Here is a 21,729-nt window from a genome sequence, read left to right on the forward strand (position 1 = left end):
GGAGAAAAGATCATATCACCTTACCAACACATAGCCTTAGTCAAAACTCGAGTGTATCTTGGATGATTCGTTTCTTGCATAACATGTTAGCGGGTTTTTTGGTCTAAAATTCTTAACAATGCTGAGCGAAGTTTGTGTATATTCCATTTACAACACAATCCCTTTCGCAAATCGAAACTCCGAACTGGATTGGTGTTACGAATGAACTTGCTTGGCGGGTTTAGTAAACTAGTTCTGTGAGTCATATTGCCTACGTACTTCAATACTGTGCCCCTCTTGTTACTCACGAAGCGCAGACTACATCCAACCATAGAGCATCTGATCCAACATTTACCCTGGATGCTTTTCAGTATTTGGAAACAACCAACTCCACGAAAATTATAGTATTTAAATAACATTTTTACGCAATGTCGAAACTTCAATGACTACTTTTGACGATGTATGACTGCAGTAGTTTATGCACACGAATTAGTGTTGCACCAGAATCATGACTTGAAGCACGTGGTCAAAGGGACCGCAAAACTTTACGCAAGTTTGCAACGAAGAAATAACTGTGGTATAAATGCACATTTTACATTATCAACTCTCAAAAGGGAGAGAACATAACATACTGTGAGATTTAAAGTCCTTTTCAGTATCAGAGATGTTGTGGTAGCTTCCCGCAAACTTCATAGATTGTCTCAACTCATAACTTTCTGTGATAAAACAATTATTCAAATATGACATTAACAATATAAATGTAAATAACGTCCTCGGAGTTGTATCAACTATCATGTAAATATCGTTAACAACGTGATTTTGTTCGACAAATCAGGTTGTTAAGGATATTTACATGGCTGTTGCTACAAATCCGGCATGACATTAACGATTACTCCCCCCCCCCCCCCCTTTTTCGCGTTACCTAGTTAAACCATCATACTTTGCGTTCATTGAGCACTGAAGATGCAAGCATGTTTGCAGACAATGGGTAAGGGACTATTAACCAAACAAATCTCGGGAAAATCTTGAGAAAACATCATTGGCTGTATTTAGCATGAAAATCTCTGTAATAGATATGTTGTTAGCACTGCACGGAAGCAACTTGCGGTTGATTGTTATAATTTTTTTGAAAAAAAAGAATGATGTTCGTTCACAATGTGTTCACAACGGAACTTTAGATAGCAACGAAAGTGTAGACATCAACGTGAGTTTAGACATCAACCGTAAGTTAACTTAGCAACGAAAGTTTTAGACATCAACGTGAGTTTAGACATCAACCGTAAGGTTTATAAATCAACGTGAGTTTAGACATTAAGGCGCGTTTAGTCGTCAACGTGACTTTAGACATCAACGTAAGTTTAGACATCAACGAACAACAGCAACATGGTAAACTAGCAGCAACAGCTTTAGTTTAGACAGCAACAAACTTAGTTTAGGCAACGAAACAAACTTAGTTTAGGCAACGAAATACGGTTGCCCTTTTCGCGTTCCATACTTCAGGTCTGCTCAGGTAGAGGGGAGAAAGTTTAATAGGGTAGGTCAGTGGTATTGTTTGAGAGAGTGGGTAAAACAGGATTTAAAGGGGGAAAATAGGAATTATAGCCAGTGGTGTGGCCAGTATTCTGCTAACGGAGGGGGGGGGGGGTATCCCCCATCGGCCCAAAATTGGTGGAATCTGAAAAATGGCCTGAAATTTGGTGGGCCATAAAGTTTTGTGGGCCCTACATTTTTAAGCTCGAAAAGGTATGAGCTTCTGCACCATTGGTGCTCTAGTTGACGTTTCCATTTTCCTCTCTCACTAATGTATCTATATATATATATATATATATACTATATATGGTCTAGCATAACGCGTGTGTGTGTGTATGGACGCCTTGAACAATTGTTCAATTGTGCAATGGAACCAACTGTGGCTGGTCTTGAACTCGACCGAGTCGTCGGGGAAATGACGCATTTCGAGAAGGGGCGACCGCCCCCCCCCCCCGATCAAATTTTCTCTATGATATCGCTAGTAATTTAAAAATAGACAATGCTTAGATGCAACTTACAAGGCCTGGGAAGTGTCATTTCCAGCGATCTGGGAGGCATTTTCGGCCAAAATTTTCTTGTACGCTTCGCGCCAACCCATGGTGGCGCTTCGGTTAGATAGTTTGCCTACCGTTGGCAAATTACTCGCTACACGCCTGTTCGAATTTGTAAAGCAAAGAGCAGACATCACATAATATCAGTGAGCATGAAAATGCATGTTCAAAAATGAACAGCCTCAAAACTGTCTATGTGTGTAGTCAAAGGCGTAGGAGCCCAATTGGATTTGGGGGCTGTAACGACTTGCCCGAAAAATATAACCAAAAGTTTTCAACATGTTAATGTCAATATCATATAAGCAAGCATAGGTCATTACATCGCATGGCATCGTGTACCGTACGGTCCGTGAAAGTTGCGCAGTCATCCGCAGGATGCTAATGTAAACAACGAAATGTCTTATGTAGATGGAGAAAAAGCATACAGGTCCAATTATGTCAAAACTCTCTTTTACAGTAGTAATGGCGAATTAGTCTGCCAAGCTTAGAACTTTATTTTAATTACCAAGGAGATCATTTTTAAGCTATTCATTTATTCTCAGCATATTGCCCGAATTTTCAGGGGAACAAGTTTGGTTGGGGGGGGGGGGGGGCTGCAGCCCCGCCTCCTACGCCTATGTGTGTAGTGTTCGGTTTCGAAATATCTGATATCGGAAATATCTGGTATTTTTCATTTCCTTCAACCAAGTTTTATAATTGCCGTTATAAGAGGTTGTAATATTTGTACACCAATAAATTTAACTGTGTCTGAATTTTCGAAAACTTCCTTACCAACATTCTTCATCATACTTCCCTCTACTCGTAGCAATTTTGACCTGTCTGTTAGGGGTTGAAGGAGGTTTTTCTATATTGGTTGTCCATAGATTGAATTTTGTGCAACATTATGTATATGTTTTGAAGTGATTTTCTTCACGAGAAATGTGAATTTTCAAATTCTGAACAAATAATGGGCTTTAAACTTTGAAAAGTGGGGCTTTCGGATATTGTGGGCCGTGACGTAGAATCACCTACAAAAGCAATGATCCACAGGACATGCAATGAGGTCGAACATGATGTGTGACTGGTTACAATCTTCAAAAAGGTTATGGATGAAGATGAAAAAAAAAATACTTGGAAATACTTGGTTCTCAGGCAAAAGTGTACATCTGGTTGGTCATTTTCAAGCCCGAGAAGTGCCATTTCCGGTGATCTAGGGGGTATCAAAACCTGAAATTTTCTTGTACGCTCCGCGCCAACCGATGGTGGCGCTCCGCTTAGATAGTAATTCGCGCCCCCCGGGTTAGAAAATCCTGGATACGCCCCTGCTACATCCCAACTATCAAGATTGCAAATGATCAAAAACACGGCTGCTCCAATCGTCCACAGGGCGAACAGGTTTACCCTCACCACTCTTATACTGGAAGAACTACACTGGTTACCAATAAGACTCCGTATCATTATAGCTTTTCGTGCCATTATAACTGGTACTCCAACCTACCTTAATTTTCTCTTTCATCAGCAAGCTAAATGTAGACCAAGACGTTCGAATTATCCGGCAGTTTGCCAAAGAAGTACATGGCATAGCTGGAACGCTGCATTGGTTAAAGCCTTCCGTCACTCTCATCCATATATGAAAAAAGTCTGATGAAGAAACTAAAAAATATAAAAGAAGATCACACACACCCTTTTAACAGTCTTATCATGTTCGACAGATTTGGGATATGATTACAGGTGCCCCATACTAAAACGTCCAGGTTTCGTTATTCTTTCTTACCTGAGGCAATCCACTTGTTTAACTCGCGGGCATAGCGATCTGGCCACAGTTTGTGATCTGTCACTTGCAGCTCTCTGTGCTGCTTCTGTTACAGTTCTGGTTCTGCTTATTTAGTTTTATTCTCGTAGTTGTTCACTATAGTAGCTTGTTTATTGTATGGTTCTGTTTGTATTCACTACTGTTTTATGTTTACTGTCGACGGGAAATAATTTTCCGCTTTTGTTTTCTGAAATGGACAATAAGCCTTTGGAGGAAATTATTCCAAGGGTATTTGAAGCCATCTAAAGATGCACAGACATTAGACAAGAATTGTCACTGTTATTTCAGATTCATCATATAGCAGTAGCTTTCGATATAAATGAAAAAGAAAAAAAGGCAATGCATCATTAGTTTTACTTATGCATTTCCTCAATTAAGATACTCATCATGGTTACTGAATGGCATTACTAAGTCTCACCCCTGTGTTGCTGACAGCAGTGGGCTATATGACCTGGTCCACTCTTGGATTACTCTTATAGTAAGGTCTACATGCCATATTTCAGCCAATTCACACACAGATTACAGTAACTACTGTAAATCATTAAAGTTTTGTACCACAGTAAACTGTATCGTACTGATAAACCGGTAGCATTTGCTATTAAGTTTACAATAAGAACTGAGGATATGTGTGAGCCCAAAAAATGCATCAAACTGGATTTTGGAGGGTTAATCAGTGCTGTAATGGTAATGGCACATGCTACCGATTTATAGAACGATCCAGTTTTTACTTTGGTACAAAACCTTACGATTTAAAGTAGGGTTGTCCAACCTACGGCCCGCGGGCCACAGTGCGGCCCGCCGCAGGGTTGCGTCCGGCCCGCCAGAGATGCTCTACGGTGCGAAATTTTAGTGAGCAGATTTATTGATAACAATTTGAAGCTATATAATCGATCATTCGAACCTTCTGGGTCCAAAAAACTGGATACAGGTCAGTTTGTGTGACACTTTCAGCGGAGGGGGGGGGGGGCAGCTGGACTTTATTCATCTGTTTTATCAGGAAGGAAAATAAATCAGTGCGCTCAGCGCGCAGTGCTCACATTTTTTTGCCTTGGGCTTCGAGCAAACAAATCGAAAAATCGAGCGTAGGGTTCATGCGGCCCCTCCTTCATCATAATCTTTCCATGTGGCCCTCCTCTGCAAAAGGTTGGACAACCCTGATTTAAAGTGTCACTGTGTTCTCTGTTTGTACCGGGTGCATATTTAAACTAGGGAATTCTCTGTATATAATCTGAAGAGGTGGAAGAGAGTAAAATACAATGAAAAAGTCAAAAGATATATCGAAAAGGCTGGGAAGACGAAAGTACAGTTTGGAAAGAATAGTCTTACTAAATAGAACACAGGGAGTTACAAGGGAGACTAATTACAACTAATTCAAACTCGTAGAATTTGACGTTGAAAATCGTTGTTAGTCATGTAGAGTGCGACCGATCAAGATTTTGTCGATTGCGTCGGCTTAAGTCTGGAAGACAGCCTTCGTCGTGTGCACTGCTCAGTTTTTCAGTGCGACATGGTCAGTTGTAATCCATTGAGTCTGTACAACGATTCAAAACTAGGTCATAATGTGGAGCTGAGTAGGGTCGTTATCAGTCGGACGGGCTCAAATGAACTACGTTTTGAGAAAGGTTTCCCATAGCTGGTATTACATAGTTCTTACATATTTAGAGTGATGTGGTAAAGTCTGTAAAGTTTTAGGCCGATAATCTCTCACTCAAGAAAGAGGAACATACAAATAAATAGACGTACTCGTCTCTTAGTTTTCTTTCAATTGGTAAGATTAAAATCATTTCACTGAAACCTAGGTTTCGATGAACGTCTTCCATTTGGGATTCTACTGCTACTATATGGAACCTTCAAGATTTAACCAATGAAAACGGGGACTACCTTATTTATTCTAACGTATTCTGATAGATACACAATTGAATACACAGAAATGTGGCCACTTCTAAGGGATGGAAAGCGAAAAGAAGTCTTGAAAATATGTTTATAAAATATAAACTTGGTTCCACGAAAATGGTTCTTTCTGTTCGATCTGTACTGCTCGGGACGGAATAACACTTCCCAGTGTCTATCAATATATGTATACTGCACCGTTGACGACTATAGATGCCAAAAAAATGAAATGCGGCATTTGACTGTACAATACATAGACTCTGTTTAATCTGATCAGCGGCGCGTATGAGTCTCCCTACATAAAAATAGAAAAATGCCGCGGCTGTTATATTTTCCTCCCCTTTCTAGAAGCAAGTACATTACAAGTATAAGTATACAACTGTATCAACTGGGAGGATATATGTCCATTGAAAGTAGTCAGATAATATGCAGATATGGGCGCCAGATTGGGTTTTGAACAGTTTCCCAAGCACCTACGTGATCAATTCATACACATCACTAAAATTCAGACCCGTCAACTCTCCCGGTTTTACCGGGAGACTCCCGGTTTTTACCCGAATCTCCCGGCCTCCCGATTTCATATTCTATTCTCCCGGTTTTTTTAATATTTCATCACTTGCGACATTTCTGAAAACAGCCAACAATTAGTTCTATGCTTAGTAATTCCCCACAGTAACGCTGAACAGTAAAGGCTATTCAGTGTAGATCGCAAGAACAAGACAGACAGTCGGTTAAGTCTCAATCTAGCATACTAGCCATGAAGTCACATTACCCAGAGTCCAATTAATGTTCAACCTTGTTTCAAATGGAAGCCTACTAAAGAAACCCTGTAGAAAGCGAAGCGAGCTGCTGTAAACTACAATAAGAAACACTGATTGTGGGATGATTCTCTCACCCGCTGGGCCTAATTTTTGGGCCCGCTAATGCCCGCTACGAAAAAGTGCCCCGGGGCAGCGGATGGGATCCAGGGAATGTCTGGTACATCCCCACCCCCAAAGCATCCGTAATTGACCTCCCACCTGTCGAGATTCCCAACAATATTGAGATACTTGTGACTGAAAAATTCGGTCATGGCAAGCAGTGTCGAGCCCCATGTAGAAAGTGTGAAGACGTTTATTCTCGACTGGCTTCAAAGATCCCAGTGACAGGATAATGGTTAAATGTGGCCTTTACACTACACCTTAGTAATTTTCTGCTTTTGGTTTCTGCTATTGTGCGCTCTTATTGTACGCTACTATTGTCCGCGCTTATTGTCCGCTAGCTTCTACTGAGTTCACTACAAGTTGATGTTTGATTGGCGTAACCATTCAGGTACTTATACAAAATGCTAATTGCTAAAGTAGGAATCTGCTGAATTAGAGTTTATTTCTTGTTAAGAGCTTAACAATTTTTTTCCATTCCAAATAGCTTTGAGTTGGACCCACAGAAATTCATTAATAGTTCTAAATTAGGATTAGATCTCTTACTGACATATCGCTGACCTAATAAGGTGATCAAGAGTAAAAAAAGAAAAGTGGCACGTGCCCCCCCCCCCCCCCTCAGTTCCACCGCCCTTGCTTCAATATGCTGAGAATTGTCGGATATCAATTGAAACGAGTGTCTAGACATAATGCCAGCATAAAACAGGGATCTAGTCAATTGATTTAAGTGAACCATTATTGTTGTGTGCACATGCCGTGAATGTCAAAAACAACTTAATCTAGACAAAATGCCAGCATAAAAGATATCAACTGTGATACTGGTACTTTGATTAAGTTCCCCTTAATGACTACACATCATGCTATAACTAAATTTGATAATTTTCTCCAGAAGATGTAGCTTCTTTGTGTAACAACATTTTAGTACCATTTTAATAACATCACTTCAGCGTTATTAGTCATAACATACATTGTAGTGATATTTTAATAACGTTATTACTTCATCATGGGCTTCATTTGCCTGTTAGGATTTTAAATAGGATATATACTGGTAAAGTGATGAAGTTACAAATACACCCCAAGACACAGGATACTCTTTATTTAGTAGTTTCTTCAAATGATATATCTTCTTCTTTTTTTATAGCATTTTAATAATATATGTACAACATCAAGCATAATGTTTTGCTTAAAATATTTGAATAACATCATCAAAATGTTTTTAGTTGTAAGTAGTGTTCAAACGATTATGCATAACAGAAAATACCGATTACCGATTATTTTTTTCATAATCGTACCGATTCCGATTAGGCCTATTTGAAAATGAGAAAATATCCCGTATATACGAAATCGGCAATAAAGTTTGACAGAAACAATTATTGTTGTGACTTTCCCCAGTTTCCTTTTGCTTCGTTGTTATACAAGGCTCTAAGGTATCATTTTGTACGTACCAAATTTCCTCTGGAGTTTCTCGGGAAGAAAAAGAAAGTTTTTTTTATTTTTTTATTTCCTAAATACGGAAATATGACATCCTACCTAGTCAACACTGTGTTAAGCGAATGGCCTAATCACCTCGACGTGAATGCCACCTGTTAATAGTTTGAAATGGGCTAAGAATAGTTACTCAAAATATCCATCTCAAAAAGTATCTCAGGCAAACCATCCATCTTCAATCTTTACCAAAGTGTAAATTTTAATTACATATTGCCTTCATTACGACATAATTTTGTACTTATTTTCAGTATTATACCGTTTATGAACAAATAGAAATGTTACGAACTTGAAGTTACACATACCTATTCGTTACCTATTTAACTCCATTCAGGTTCAATTAGAAAATGTAAGCTTAGGCCAATCAAACTGAAAAGCAAATTGTACCATCGTAACTTGTTTTAAATTACTCTAAAATGTAATACCAGATTGATGTAAAGAAATAATAACAACTAGAAACTACTCCAATATAAAATATAACATTCCCTCTATAAGACATATCACTTACAGTACCTTCCAAACAAATGCCGATTTCCAGCAAATTGAAAGTTGTAAAGTAAGCTACGCATTTTTTTTTTGGCAAACCGATGGTTAGGCTACATTTCCCATTGACTTAGTGTGGTTGTTAGGCTAACATGTGGTCGAAGATTGCAGTTTCCGTGGATATTTTTATTTTTTATTTGCGACACAACTAGATCGAATAAACAGATGCATAGGTTAGATTTCCATGCAGTTGACTTATTGTGAAGTAAGGCTACCATGTGGTCGGAGATTTGTGAGGATGTTAGGTTATTTTCGCTGGTACTGAAATTGCTTCGTGCAGGCCGTAATTTGCCACGGGAAATTCCCGGTGATTGTGCGCGACCCTCTCGCACTGCTTCAAATTTGATGCCGGATGTGAAAACTGTTTGCGCGATTCGCGCTGCAACTGCAATTCCTAGCTAAAGCAAACGCATGTCACAATAAATTTTACACAGATACCTGATATAACGAGGGCGATTTTCTTATATTTCTTTTTCGCACTCGTAATTGTGCTTTACAGTAGGAGGGGTTTTTAGCATTTGCGAGGGCGAATCGTCCACCGCCCCGCTTATTTCCGACCCTGTCAAGCACATTCGTTAATTCGCGAAATTGGTATTGCTGCTATGCTTACTGTGTCAAGAAATTTGAATTCACTAACCACGAGGGAGGCAAAATCGGCGACCCTGGCAGCGTAAATTGATGAAAGATTACACTGTGAAAGACGCATAGAGGGTGTCTTATTTTAATATTTCGTAGTAAAAGAACAAACCTAATACATCAGTTGATATTTTCAACTTCCATATGTTTTTGAATAATGATATTTTCACCTTCCATATGTTTTTGAATAATCGGTATGACATAACTGGTATTCCACGTAATTTTTACCGATTCCGATTATGTTCCGATTATGCAATATTCGTACCGATTCCGATACCGATTAGGTTAATCGTTTGAACACTAGTTGTAAGAAGACATCTTGACGATGTTTTCAAATGTTATCATAATGTTTTGTATAGGATTCTTTAAAATGTTATTTTATTTTAATAACAGTTTTAGTACACCAGATAAAAGTTTGGTGAGAACATTTTAATGACATTTTTAAAATGTTTTAAGTCTTAGGCCTAATCAAGACATTTTGATGTTGTTATAATAATGTTATGACATTCTGAACAAAATCAATCTGCTAATACTCAAATTTCTAATATGACAAACTACTTGTGATCTGTACACAAGGGCGTAGGAACCGGGGGGCTGGGGGGGGGGGGCGCCAGCCCCCCCCCCCAGTGAAAAATGTGGAGGGGCGGAAGTATCATTCCGCCCCCCGGTTCGCTAGTCAGAAAACCCCTTTTTCATTTCCAAATGAGGAAAAAAAATCTCATTTGGAGCACCAAATTGCATCTAAGGCCAGGTGAAAATACAAAATTAAGTTTACAAAATGGAGTGCGTGTTGAAGTGTGCTATATTGCACCAAATTGCATCTGAGGCCACCTGGAAATGCAAAAAATTCCAAAAGGGAGGGGGACTCCCCCTCCCCTTAAACCCCTCCCCCAGGCTGGCCATCAGTCTTTAGCCCCCCCCCCCCACTCAAAAGTACCTTCCTACGCCACTGTCTGTACATGAAGAACTAGACTGTTACTAGTACACTGTTTGACCTTTGTCAGTCACACCCACACATTACACAGTAAAATTGAGCTATTAATTATGACACAAAGAGTTGTCATTTGATTGGTTGCCAGGAAAAATTATTATCAAATAGAATGGTGGTAAGAGAAACCATCACAAGTCACACTCTTTCATTGGTTGTTGAGCAGACTGTTACTGCACTGGTTTGGCATTGAATTTGTTGAAAAAGGAACAGTTTCCCCCCTTTTACCGCAGTGTAAAGTAGGCTATAGTTGCTTCTGGCTGCCTTATATTGGCTCAAACCATCTCAACCTTAAATTTCCATCAGTAGTGGAGGCTGCATGGGCCTCATCCGTTGAACTGAACTTAATCATAATCTTCCCATCCATGTCCTTTTGTCAGGAATGGCTGACAAGTATTTTATCAGAAAAGCAGAGGAGAAGGATGCTGATGATATTCTGAGGCTGGTTAAAGAGCTTGATGAGTATGAAAATATACCTAAAGGACCAGAGATAAGAATAGGAGCACAAGGTAAGAGTTACATGAAACTGTCTCAGATCTATTTGCATACAACCTATAAAAATTGTGGAACAGTACTTTAAAGCTGTTTCTCATTGATATGTGTCCTCAAAATTGAGATTTGATATTGGCATTAATCTCTAATTTAAGGTTTGTTTTGTTATGTAGATTGAATGAGAAAGTGAAAACTAAATGCAAGTAAACAAAGCATTAGAAATAGTTTGAAATAATTTAATTTATGTAGAAAATATTCATAGTTTCACTGATTTTAAAGCAAGAACTGATTGTGCCAGTAGTGCTGCTTTAGCTGGATATGTCTTGTCAGCCATCTTGCCTTTCTTTTAGTGGTACGTCAGTGTTGGTAATAGAGGGTGCCACTTTTTAAAGAAGAATCTGTTTCAAAAACCTAGTAAGGTCCCACAGTTGGCTTATTACAGTAACTCTGTACTATCATTAGTAAGTATGGTGTCATTTTAATACATGCATGCCACTGAATTAAACAATGCTAGACTTTACTGATCTACAGCTGGCTGTGTTTCAGGCCATTGTCAAATAACCTTTAATGTCATTATTGAGGTGATTGAGCTGGGAGGGAGTGGGAATGGGAGGAGGGTTGTATGGGCTAGTGGTTTGTGGGCTGTGAGTATGTAGTTTTACTCATAAAGAGTAAGAGAATGAAATACAATAGGGAGTGAAATTTCTGTTCAAATGGTTTCTGCAGGATATTTTTGGGTGGAAAATTACTTAAATATTCCGTCTGAGGGACGCCCCTTCATCTCCATCGGGTACTGATAGATATCAACGTATTAAAGATTATGACATTGCAGAAAGTGCTTTTTGCATTTGATGACGAAAAACCTTGCAGTAATGATGGCGCGTGTGTGTGCATGTGTGTGTATGTGATAGCTTGTTGGTAGACACAATATCTCAACAAAAACAAGTGGAATCAATGTCATACTGTACTTGGTAGGTAGATGCCCCATGATATGTTAATGTGCCCTATTGTGTGTGGTTCCATCTCTTGGATATTAATGAGTGGGCAGGGGGGGGGGGGTGCTAACATGTCAATATCTCTTCAACGGTTTTTCTGATGTAACTACTGTACATGGTAAGTGCGTGTTCTTTGCAACACAACTTTTACCTCATAAACATTTCTGAGTTTGTGGGGCTTATAGGAAATTGTCAAAAACAGATTGTAAACACGATATCTCAACAACCACAAGTTCAATCAATCTGATACTTGTTATGAGTAGATGTGCTCTATTGTTCTTGGTTCTCATTTCATTTATATTAATGAGTGGTAGGGGCTTAATGTAAAATTTGGTTCATACAAGTATGTTGATTTTGGTATAAGCACATTTGCATGACATCCACAACTTTATGTCATTATTTAATATTAATCAAATTGCAAGAAATGTCCTTTTAACACAAGACAAGAACAAAAAGGTTGCATGGTTTTCATCCTTGGCATATTACTGTAGGTTTGTCACAATACTGTACATTCATGCAATCAAATGTGTTGATTTTTGTGTGCACATCAGGAATATTAATCAGTGAACATAAATTTCTTCATCAGATATCTCTGAGATAGTATGTCTAGTTTAGATTTATACATGTGCTTGGATAATACTGTAGTACCCTCTTATTCTGTTTTGTTGAAAAACATAGCGCCCTGTTATTTCTTTTGTTACTCTGCATATTGCTTCTGTTACGTAATATGTTTTGTTATGGTTCATGCCGGTTTCTGGGGTTGGGCATAGGTTCTCTGTTGAGTTATGTGGCACTTGCCTTTTTTGGGGTTTTTTGAGACAACTCTTCTTTTTCTTTATATATTTGTGTGCATTTTTGTTTAGTCGACCAGTTCACTTAAAGGTAAACTATATATTATTCTACTGTACTGTAAGTTGTTTAAGTTTAAACAAGTCTGACAGCAGCTCTTCAAGGTTACCGGATAGGGTGGGAAAGTTGGCGGGGGGGGGGGGGGTTTAGTTACTAAGCTAATATTTATTGCAGGGGTTGTGGGCCACCTCTGTACAGGTAGTATAGTTGAGGTATCCCGGGTGGTTGTGTCCCAGTTCCTTCTGTTGGTTGGGCAGGGGGATATAGGTTCTGTGATTTCAGGGCGGGGTTTAGGCGGGTTTTCTGGGTTTTTTGGAGGCCTGATGTGGTAAAGTTTATTTTGCTAAGTTTTGTTCCCTTTAATATAAACATTTAATTTGTACATGTTTGTTTGGTCGACCAGTTGACTTTAAGGTAAACTATATATTATTCTACTGTACTGAATTTGTTTAAGTTTAAGCAAGTCCGACAGCAGCCCTTTAAGGCTCCGGATAGGGTGGGAATGTTGGGGGGGGGGGGTTCTTTCCTAAGCTAAAGTTTTGTTCCCTTTAATATAACATTTAATTTGAGGTTGAAAGTGCTGCCTCCAAAACTCATGTTGTCTCTTATATTTGTGTGTATGATTTAGTAAATTGGTAAGGTTGTCCTGACCAGAGTTACCCCTTTAGCCATTCCCACACACTCACATGCCCTCCGGTCAACCTTACTAGGTGTTACAAACAATGTATGTAGATACATGCTTATGGATTTAAATAAACTTTGACTTCATTCATATTCATGCATGCATCTATTTTTATACTATGTCACTAAATAGACTTTGCTAACATGATAACTGATTCCTGGTATCTTCCTTTAATATGTTGCTACATTACTCAGTGGATAATCCTGTTCACTTTGGTGTGGACAAGTTCATGAATATTAACATGCATGGCATACCACATGATGAAAATGTTTAGGGATCGGAACCACTCAATGTTGTTGCTTTTCTGGTTTATTTTACAGACTTAGCTAATAGTTTAACCAGTTGGTATGAATGTTTGTTGCTGATTCATCAACCTTCCAATGAAGCCACCCCTGTAACAGTGGGGTATACTCTCTATAGTTTCTGTTTTAGTACTTTGGTTGGAAGAATAACCAACATGGAGGATCTCTACGTCTGCCCAATACACAGAGGTAAATAAAACCACTGCCTCTCTTTATCCCTGTTTTGAAGCTGTATGACATTTACAGTTAACTATCTAATTAATTGGTTTTGTTGATAATAAGGAACTCATCTGGCTTTGTCAAATCATATCAGGTAAGTAAATTTCAATGTTTAAAATACATATGCCTTTGATGCTAATTAATGATGAAACTTTGTCATGAAGTTTCCTCAAATTAAAATTAAATTAGAGAATAGTTGAAACTAAATTGGTAACTTTTTAAGAATACACAGATGTTAGGCAGTTGATGACAATTTTTGGGAAAGTTCTGGAACATCAGATGCAACAAGGTTCAAATTTATTTCACAAAGGTTGGACTGAAGTGAAATCAATTTAAATTATTCTGATCGTTCAATCCACATTAAAGCCTTATTGCATTTCCTTTGATTCGTAATAATGAACTAACATTCAACATATCCCACAATGTTTTTATGCATACCTTATAAAGTTTTGTATCTTACATTTTTCAATGATTTGTGAATGAATTTTGAAGGTACTTGTTATGTCTGGCACACATGTTTTGTAACAGTAGAAATGGACAGAACCTTACAGTGACTCATTGTCACTGTGGATGAAAAATGCAAACCAACCCTTCTTCTCTTACAAAGGAGATACTTGGTTTGATACATATGGTGTTTTCGTTTGTGTGGGACTGGCAGAGAAAGTTAGGGAAAGTTTAATTAAGAAACCTAATGTTTTGCTGTTTGACTTGGGAATGAACATATATTAGTTTTTCTCTGGAGGAGGGAAAAGAGGGGAAATACTAGACTTTCAAGGAATTTGCAAGGAACCTTTTATGTTTTCATTTTTGTTGGCTCACCTTGTGTTTTGGTCAAAACCATGATATTGCATATTGAAGAAATACCAGCTATTTGTTAGTCTTCCTGAAATTTGGGTAATGTATTACAGATGGGTACAGAAGAAGGCAATAAAGAAATTAACAGTTCTTCTTGTAATAATTGTTACATTCTTTCAAATAACATTGAATTGTTTTCTTTGTTTAACAGGTCATGGACTTGGTTATAGTCTCATGCAGAGTGTTGCTAAGGTGAGGTCATTTGTAGGAAATAGGTTTGTGGTCACATTGTATGGATTACATCATTTTAACCTCATATTGTTACATTTTGAGGAGAGCAAAGATATTTTGGGTAAGAACAGGCTTTGAACAAGAAACCTCAGGATTACAAGACATGTAAGGGCCATAGCAAGTCAGGTAGCAGCCCTTAGTTGGCATTGACCTCTATATAACCTTTGCTCTGGTAAGGGGCAATAGCCAACTCGTTTTTAAACGTGATTTCTTGAACTTTACGAGCTACCTACACAGATGAACTTTGAAACTCTGGTGAATGCACAGTCAGCAGCTTACAGTGATATTGTCCTGCAAAACAATGATTACAAAGGACTTGCAATATCACGACAAGGTCACGGCAATAACATCAAGCACAAAGGATGCACTCAGCTCCGTTAGATGTTAATAAACAGTTATGCAGATGATATAAAACCACTGTAGTACCCAGTCCTTAATAGTGGAAGCAAATCTAACTGTCTATGGACAGCAACTGTAGGCAGAAAGAGTATTCAAGTTATTACTGATTTTTGCAATGTTCGATGAAAAGTAAGCAATTTGGGAGAACAACACCTCAAAGACTATAACTAGGCCATTTTGGTTGCTCCTATATTCTGGCCGTTAAAATTAATGAATAAAATAAATGATATACAGTAAAAATACAATAACTACGAGTCCATGTGCGCAAATACTTTTGTAAGTAGTTTCTTGCTATGCTGTACTGTATACTGCATAGCCCTAGTCTGTGATCTTTCGAGGCAGAAATATAGTGAATGCATGTCATGCCCAACAAAATTATTTAACATTTGTAATGGCCCAATTTTATGTGAAAGCCCCATAAACCATTTCAATGTACATTGCCATTAGCCACTACTCCACAAATGATTCTTGTCGAAACATGACAACACAGCCTACTCTCATACGACTTGTATCCATATCATATGGTAGACTATCTTTCTAACATAGTGAAACAATAATTCCAGCTATTGGAGTTTGAAATGAAATTTATGAACAATGAGTACAGAGGATGTCACCATGAAGTGCAACTTTCTTAGCCATCTACAACCAGCAAAATGATCAGGATTTAAAAAACAAGAACATTTTTTAGCAAGAAAATGTTTACAACTGTTGTTGAGCCCCCTTGCAGATTGGATGCATTGCACTCAATATTTCTTTGACATTGGTTTTAATGAGAGTGCAGCAACAATGGCATTATTTGTTTTTCTTATTTTCTAAAGCTTGTTTACAAACATAGTTACATGTATACAGTGGACGCTAAAGATTTTTAAGACTTTTTTAGTTCTGGCTGAAACTACTCATCGATTAAAACAGGTTGAATTGCTGACTTGCAAAACATACACACTTGTCATTCTGCGTCATCGGTGATCGTAGACTATACTTTCAACTTTGCATATCTCAGGGGGCTTGCATCGTATTGGCAGACAATGCACAGGTGCTTATGAGCAAGACTTCTTGGGAGCTATATTGTTCTGCGAGATTCTCGCGCGGATTACCTTGGTTCGCCAGATCTCGTACAAAACGAGTTGGCTCGTTCCCCTAAGGGGTTCCAGTTAGACGCCACTGTATCTCGAATACATTGTAACCAGAGATTACACCCAGTTTCGATTGATACAACATAGAAAGCAGCGTCGTAAAGAAAGAAAATCAAGATAGTCTTTTTAATTTTGTCAAAATGTTTCATTTGTTCAATATATTTATATCAGAAGCTGCGTTTCTCTTGAATCCCTTGAAACTGACAACTGACACACGTGATCCATCACACTGAGTTCGAGAAGCCTATCGCTTCTTGATGGAGATCTATGTTTTGATAACGGTGTTCAGTCTGCATCTAAATGGGTTTTGTGTAGCTGTAGTATATACTTTACATTTGTGGGTCATTTTTAATTCCAAGTTGAAGGCAAAAGGCATCTATGCAATGGTTATGGTGTGTGGGTGTGTGACTTGCTAGCTCAGAAAACACGGTAAATAACCAGGCATTACTTGCATGGAAAAGAAACTTAGCATGTAAATTCCCCTTAGTAAATTCTTGGCTGCTTTCGTTATTGAGAGTGGTCAAAGGTCCGTTGAGGTCAGTTGTCAAGATATAACATGTTTGTAAAGGAGCGTACTGAACATCTGTAGTGTTGTCCCCCTTCATGAGCATAATTTTTCAGTTGTGTTACTAGAGGTCGAAGGTCATTTGAGGTCAATAATGTCAAAGTCTGAAATCATTGTATACACGTACACCCACGTCGGGGAGTACAATAACTGATTTATTTGGAAGAGCTTTATTTCTCTGTGAGAAGGATGTAAACACTGTAAAATAATTGTAAGATTTTTAAATCAGTTAGCACATCACGTCATGGAAAGCTCAGTAAAAGTGTAACATCCTGTTTGTTTTTACTGCCATGGCTATTATTCCTGATGCTGGGCTCTTCCTGAAAATGAACATATCTCCTTCTTTCTACAGTTATCTCATGAGAAGGGTTGCAGGGGATTACGATGGGCTGTCCTTGGTTGGAACCAATTAGCTAAGAAATTATACAGCAAGATAAATGCAGAAAATGTATCACTTACTGATAACAGGGAAATGATGCATTTAGAGGGTGAAGATTTCACAAAATTTGCCCAGGAAAAGTCAATCATCCCTGTAGTGAGTTAGCAAAACAGGCAAACACCGAAGGAAAGTAGATCTGAAACGGCTGGTTATCGATTCAATGGAAAATATTATTAAACTGATGGACTTACAGCTGGACGGATAGACCAATTGAAATATCACATCGATGTATGGATTCCTGTAAGACTGGATGAAGAAACAAAGGAATCACAACATTGCAAATCTATGACCAGTCTTACATTGAGGGGGGCGGGGAGGGGAGGGGCAGGGGCAGCTAAATAAAATCTTTTGAAGTGGAAACAGAAGTTCATTTCAGCTCCCTTCACTCTTCTAACTAGAGGTGCACTCTATGGAATTGCAGGATTGTTTAATTTAGTAAAATAGTAGCAGGCAGTCACATAATAGTTAGTTTTACTGCCATCGTGCCTACCACATAATAAACATCACTTCCATAGCTGATCTACCTATTTAAAAGTATTATTACAAGTTATTGCAAACATCTTTGTACAACAGAATCAGTTTCAGTTTTGTACAGAGCACTGTTACTATGTTGTATTGGCTGGATTTGGTGTTAGGTAGAACATGTTTCTTCAAACCAGTAACGTTTGATTAAACTAGACTCACAGTTGGAGAACTATAAAACATATTCCAACTTATGCAATGCTGGGTTTTAATGGTCAAGATGTATTATGTTGTTACTATTTTTGGCAAGTATGCTACAGTTATCAAGTCACATGCAATGCATTACAGCCAAATATAGTAACTTTAACATCACCAAACTTGCTAGAACATTTTATCTTGTACATCAATGATGTTCTGTTTCTGGAATAAAGTTAAAACAAGTCTAATCTATATTCACCCTATGGTTTATACTTTTATCAATGGTAATTTGTGACTTTACACTGTACAGAAAAGTCGTGAAATTTCCGATGCAATTTTTCATTGAACCTTTTAAACAAACGAGATCTGTGTCATCATGTTGACCTGACACTCTTCCTTGTTGATTGAGAGTTTAAACTTCAAGGGATAGTCTGGTGGCACACAATGAGGCACCTGTATGGAAAAGAAAAGTATTTCACGTTTTTTTTAAACCACATCTCAACATCTTTGTCCCTAACTCAAGATATGGTTGATTGAATGCGACCTGTTTTGTCTGACTAGACCCTCGATACTTCTCTAGACTGGAATGTATCTTTGGTATGTAATGTAACAACGTCAACAGGGGCGTAGCGAGCGGGGGGTGTGGGGGGGGTGTCACTCCCAATAATTTGGTCGCTGTCGGCAAATTTTGGGTCTGTCGGCAAAAGGAGAAAAGGTGAAAAGAGCGGAAGGGGAAGAAAGATGGAAAACTGAATAGAGAAAAGGAGAACGGGAGCTTCTTCCGTGCCAAATTTGACTTAAAATATGCACCAGATTGCATCTAAGGACGTTTCAAAACTAAAAATTTTCCAAAGGGGAGGGGGACACCCCCTCCCTTAGACCCCTCCCCCATTTCAGTCACCACTTCCAGATCCGTCGGCAAATCAAATTCTCCACACCCCCCTAACAAAAACCCCTTCGCTACGCCCCTGAACGTCAAACGTCCTTCAAAGATTTGTACTTTCTGTAATAAACGGCTTGCTGGTTTATACTTGAAATCTGATACACTTTGTCTGTTTCCTATAAAAAGCTTTCATGATTTTCTGTATTTAGGATTCGAATATTTCGTCTGTGAATCAGTGAGTTAAATCACAGTATAGGTGCATGGTATTTGGTATGTAATGTAACAGCGTCAAACCATCTTCAACGATTTGTATTTTCTGTAATAAACGACATGCTGATTTATACTTGAAATCTGATACCTTGTTTCTGTTTCCTATTAAAAGCTTTCATGATTTTCTGTATTTAGGATTCGAATAATTCGTCTGTGAATGAGTGAGTTAAATATTAAAGCAAAAGCATTTCACATCAATTACCGTGCATGATATAACATTGTACTCCATCAATTGGGGGTTTATTTCGGCTTCTCCGAGGTCGCTTTGAGTTGGTTTAGATCCTACATGGAAAGTCGATCACAATTTATCCAAGTTTCACGCAATAGGTCTAATACTCTTGATCTCCACCATGGGGTAACTCAAGGGTCAATTCTCGGTCCTGTTCTGTTTGCTCTATATACCTCTTCGCTATAGAAACATCAGTTTTTATGACATTACCTATATGTTGTATGCTGATGATATACAACTTTATTAGCTGTATCTAAGATGGAGTCATGCATTCAGGAAGTCAGGTTATGGATGTCAAATAACTATATAAGTTAAACGATGATAAAACAGGTAATTGTTTTCAGAAGTAGGTCTAATGATGAATTAGGCTCAAATCAGGTTCCTTTAAGAATTGGTGACAAGGTCATAAACTCTGTTCCGTTAGTTTGTAATCTCGGTGTGTATATGGACACTCACCATGTTAAACACATATGTAAGTCAACAATGTTTCATATTAGATGGGTGGGGCAACGGAAATTCTCGATAGGCCTGCGACTGAGAAACTTTTTCATGCAGTAATCTCGAGTAGACTTGATTATGGCAATTCCCTTCTATTTGGTATAGCTACATCCCAACTATCAAGATTGCAATGATCCAAAACACGGCTGCTCCAATCGTCCACAGGGCGAACCGGTTTACCCTCATCACTCTTATACTGGAAGAACTACACTGGTTACCAATAAGACTCCGTATTAACTACAAAATCCCCATTCTAGCTTTTGGTGCCATTAAAACTGGTACTCCAACCTACCTTAATTTTCTCTTTCATCAGCAAGCTAAATGTAGACCAATACGTTCGCATTATCCGGCAGTATGCCGAAGAAGTACAGGGCAGAGCTGGAACGTGTTCGGAAGTTAGCTGAACGCTGTATTGGTTAAAGCCTTCCGTCACTCTCATCCACAGTGGCGGAGCTAGGGTATTGGTCAGAGGGGGCGAGAATGGTCTGTAGGGGCGCTTTCGACACTATCTAAACGGAGCGCCACCCCAGGTTGGCGCGGAACGTACTGATCTTTTTGGAGTAAAGATACTCCCTACATCGCAGGAAATGACCTTTTCCGGGCCTAGCTAATTTGCAGATAAACGAAGAATAAATAGGTGTCATCGCCATTTTGTCAGAAAATTACACCAACAAAATGTGACAAATGTCAAAAGGTATTTGAGAGCGCAATGAAAAAGTCAATAATCTCGAATAAGTAAAAAGTGGTAAAAAGCTGAAAAGGGCGCCAGCAGTCCATTTGAGTCCGTCAGGGGGGGGGGGTATCCGCCCGCTGACTGTATGGACGCTCCGCCACTGCTCATCCATATATGAAGAGAGTCTGACGTAGAAACTAAATAATATAAAAGAAGATCATTACACACCCTTTTTACAGTCTTATCATGTTCAACAGACCCGGGATACGATTACAGGTGCCCCATACTAAAACGTCCAGGTTCCGTAATTCTTTCTTACAAGAGGCGATACACTTGTTTAACTCGCGTGCAAAGCGATCCGTGGCCACAGTTTATGATCTGTCACTTGCAGCTCTCTGTGCTGCTTTTGTTACAGTTCTGGTTCTGCTTATTTAGTTTTATTCTCGTAGGTGTTCACTAAAAGCTTGTTTATTGTATGGTTTTGTTTGTATTCACTACTGTTTTATGTTTACTGTCGACGGGAAAACTTTTTCCGTTTTTGTTTTCTGAAATGGGCAATAAGCCTTTGGAGGAAATTATTCCAAGGGTATTTGAAGCCATCTAAAGATGCACAGACATTAGACAAGAATTGTCACTGTTATTTCAGATTCATCATATAGCAGTAGCTTCCGATATAATTGACAAATAAAAAAAGGCAATACATCATTAATTTTACTTATGCATTTCCTCAATTAAGATACTCATCATGGTTACTGTATTGCATTACTAAGTCTCACCCCTGTGTTGCTGACATCAGTGGGCTATATGACCTGGTCCACCCTAGGATTACTCTTATAGTAAGGTCTACATGCCATATTTCAGCCAATTCACACACAGATTACAGTAAATACTGTAAATCTTAAAAGTTTTGTACCACAGTAAACTGTACGTGCTGATAAACTGGTAGCATTTGCTATTAAGTTTAAGTAAGAACTGAGGATATGTGTAAGCCAAAAAAATGCATCAAACTGGATTTTTGGGGATTACTCAGTGCAGTAATGG

At 38.5% G+C, this 21,729-nt stretch overlaps 1 protein-coding gene across 1 annotated transcript in view; it reads left to right on the forward strand.

Moving 5' to 3' along the window:
* Nucleotides 1–19,359, forward strand: part of LOC139974982 (thialysine N-epsilon-acetyltransferase-like) — a 35,527-nt gene extending 16,168 nt beyond the window's left edge. Inside the window, exons 2-5 of the mRNA XM_071982559.1 lie at nucleotides 10,695–10,823; nucleotides 13,653–13,823; nucleotides 14,860–14,900; nucleotides 17,389–19,359. Coding sequence (XP_071838660.1) covers nucleotides 10,697–10,823; nucleotides 13,653–13,823; nucleotides 14,860–14,900; nucleotides 17,389–17,580 — 531 coding nt within the window. The 5' untranslated portion in view covers nucleotides 10,695–10,696 and the 3' untranslated portion in view covers nucleotides 17,581–19,359. The remainder of the gene's footprint in view (nucleotides 1–10,694; nucleotides 10,824–13,652; nucleotides 13,824–14,859; nucleotides 14,901–17,388) is intronic.
* The last annotated feature ends 2,370 nt before the right edge of the window (nucleotides 19,360–21,729 follow it).

This window comes from Apostichopus japonicus, chromosome 10 (genome assembly GCF_037975245.1).
Source record: "Apostichopus japonicus isolate 1M-3 chromosome 10, ASM3797524v1, whole genome shotgun sequence".
Classification (NCBI taxonomy): Eukaryota; Metazoa; Echinodermata; class Holothuroidea; order Aspidochirotida; family Stichopodidae; genus Apostichopus; species Apostichopus japonicus.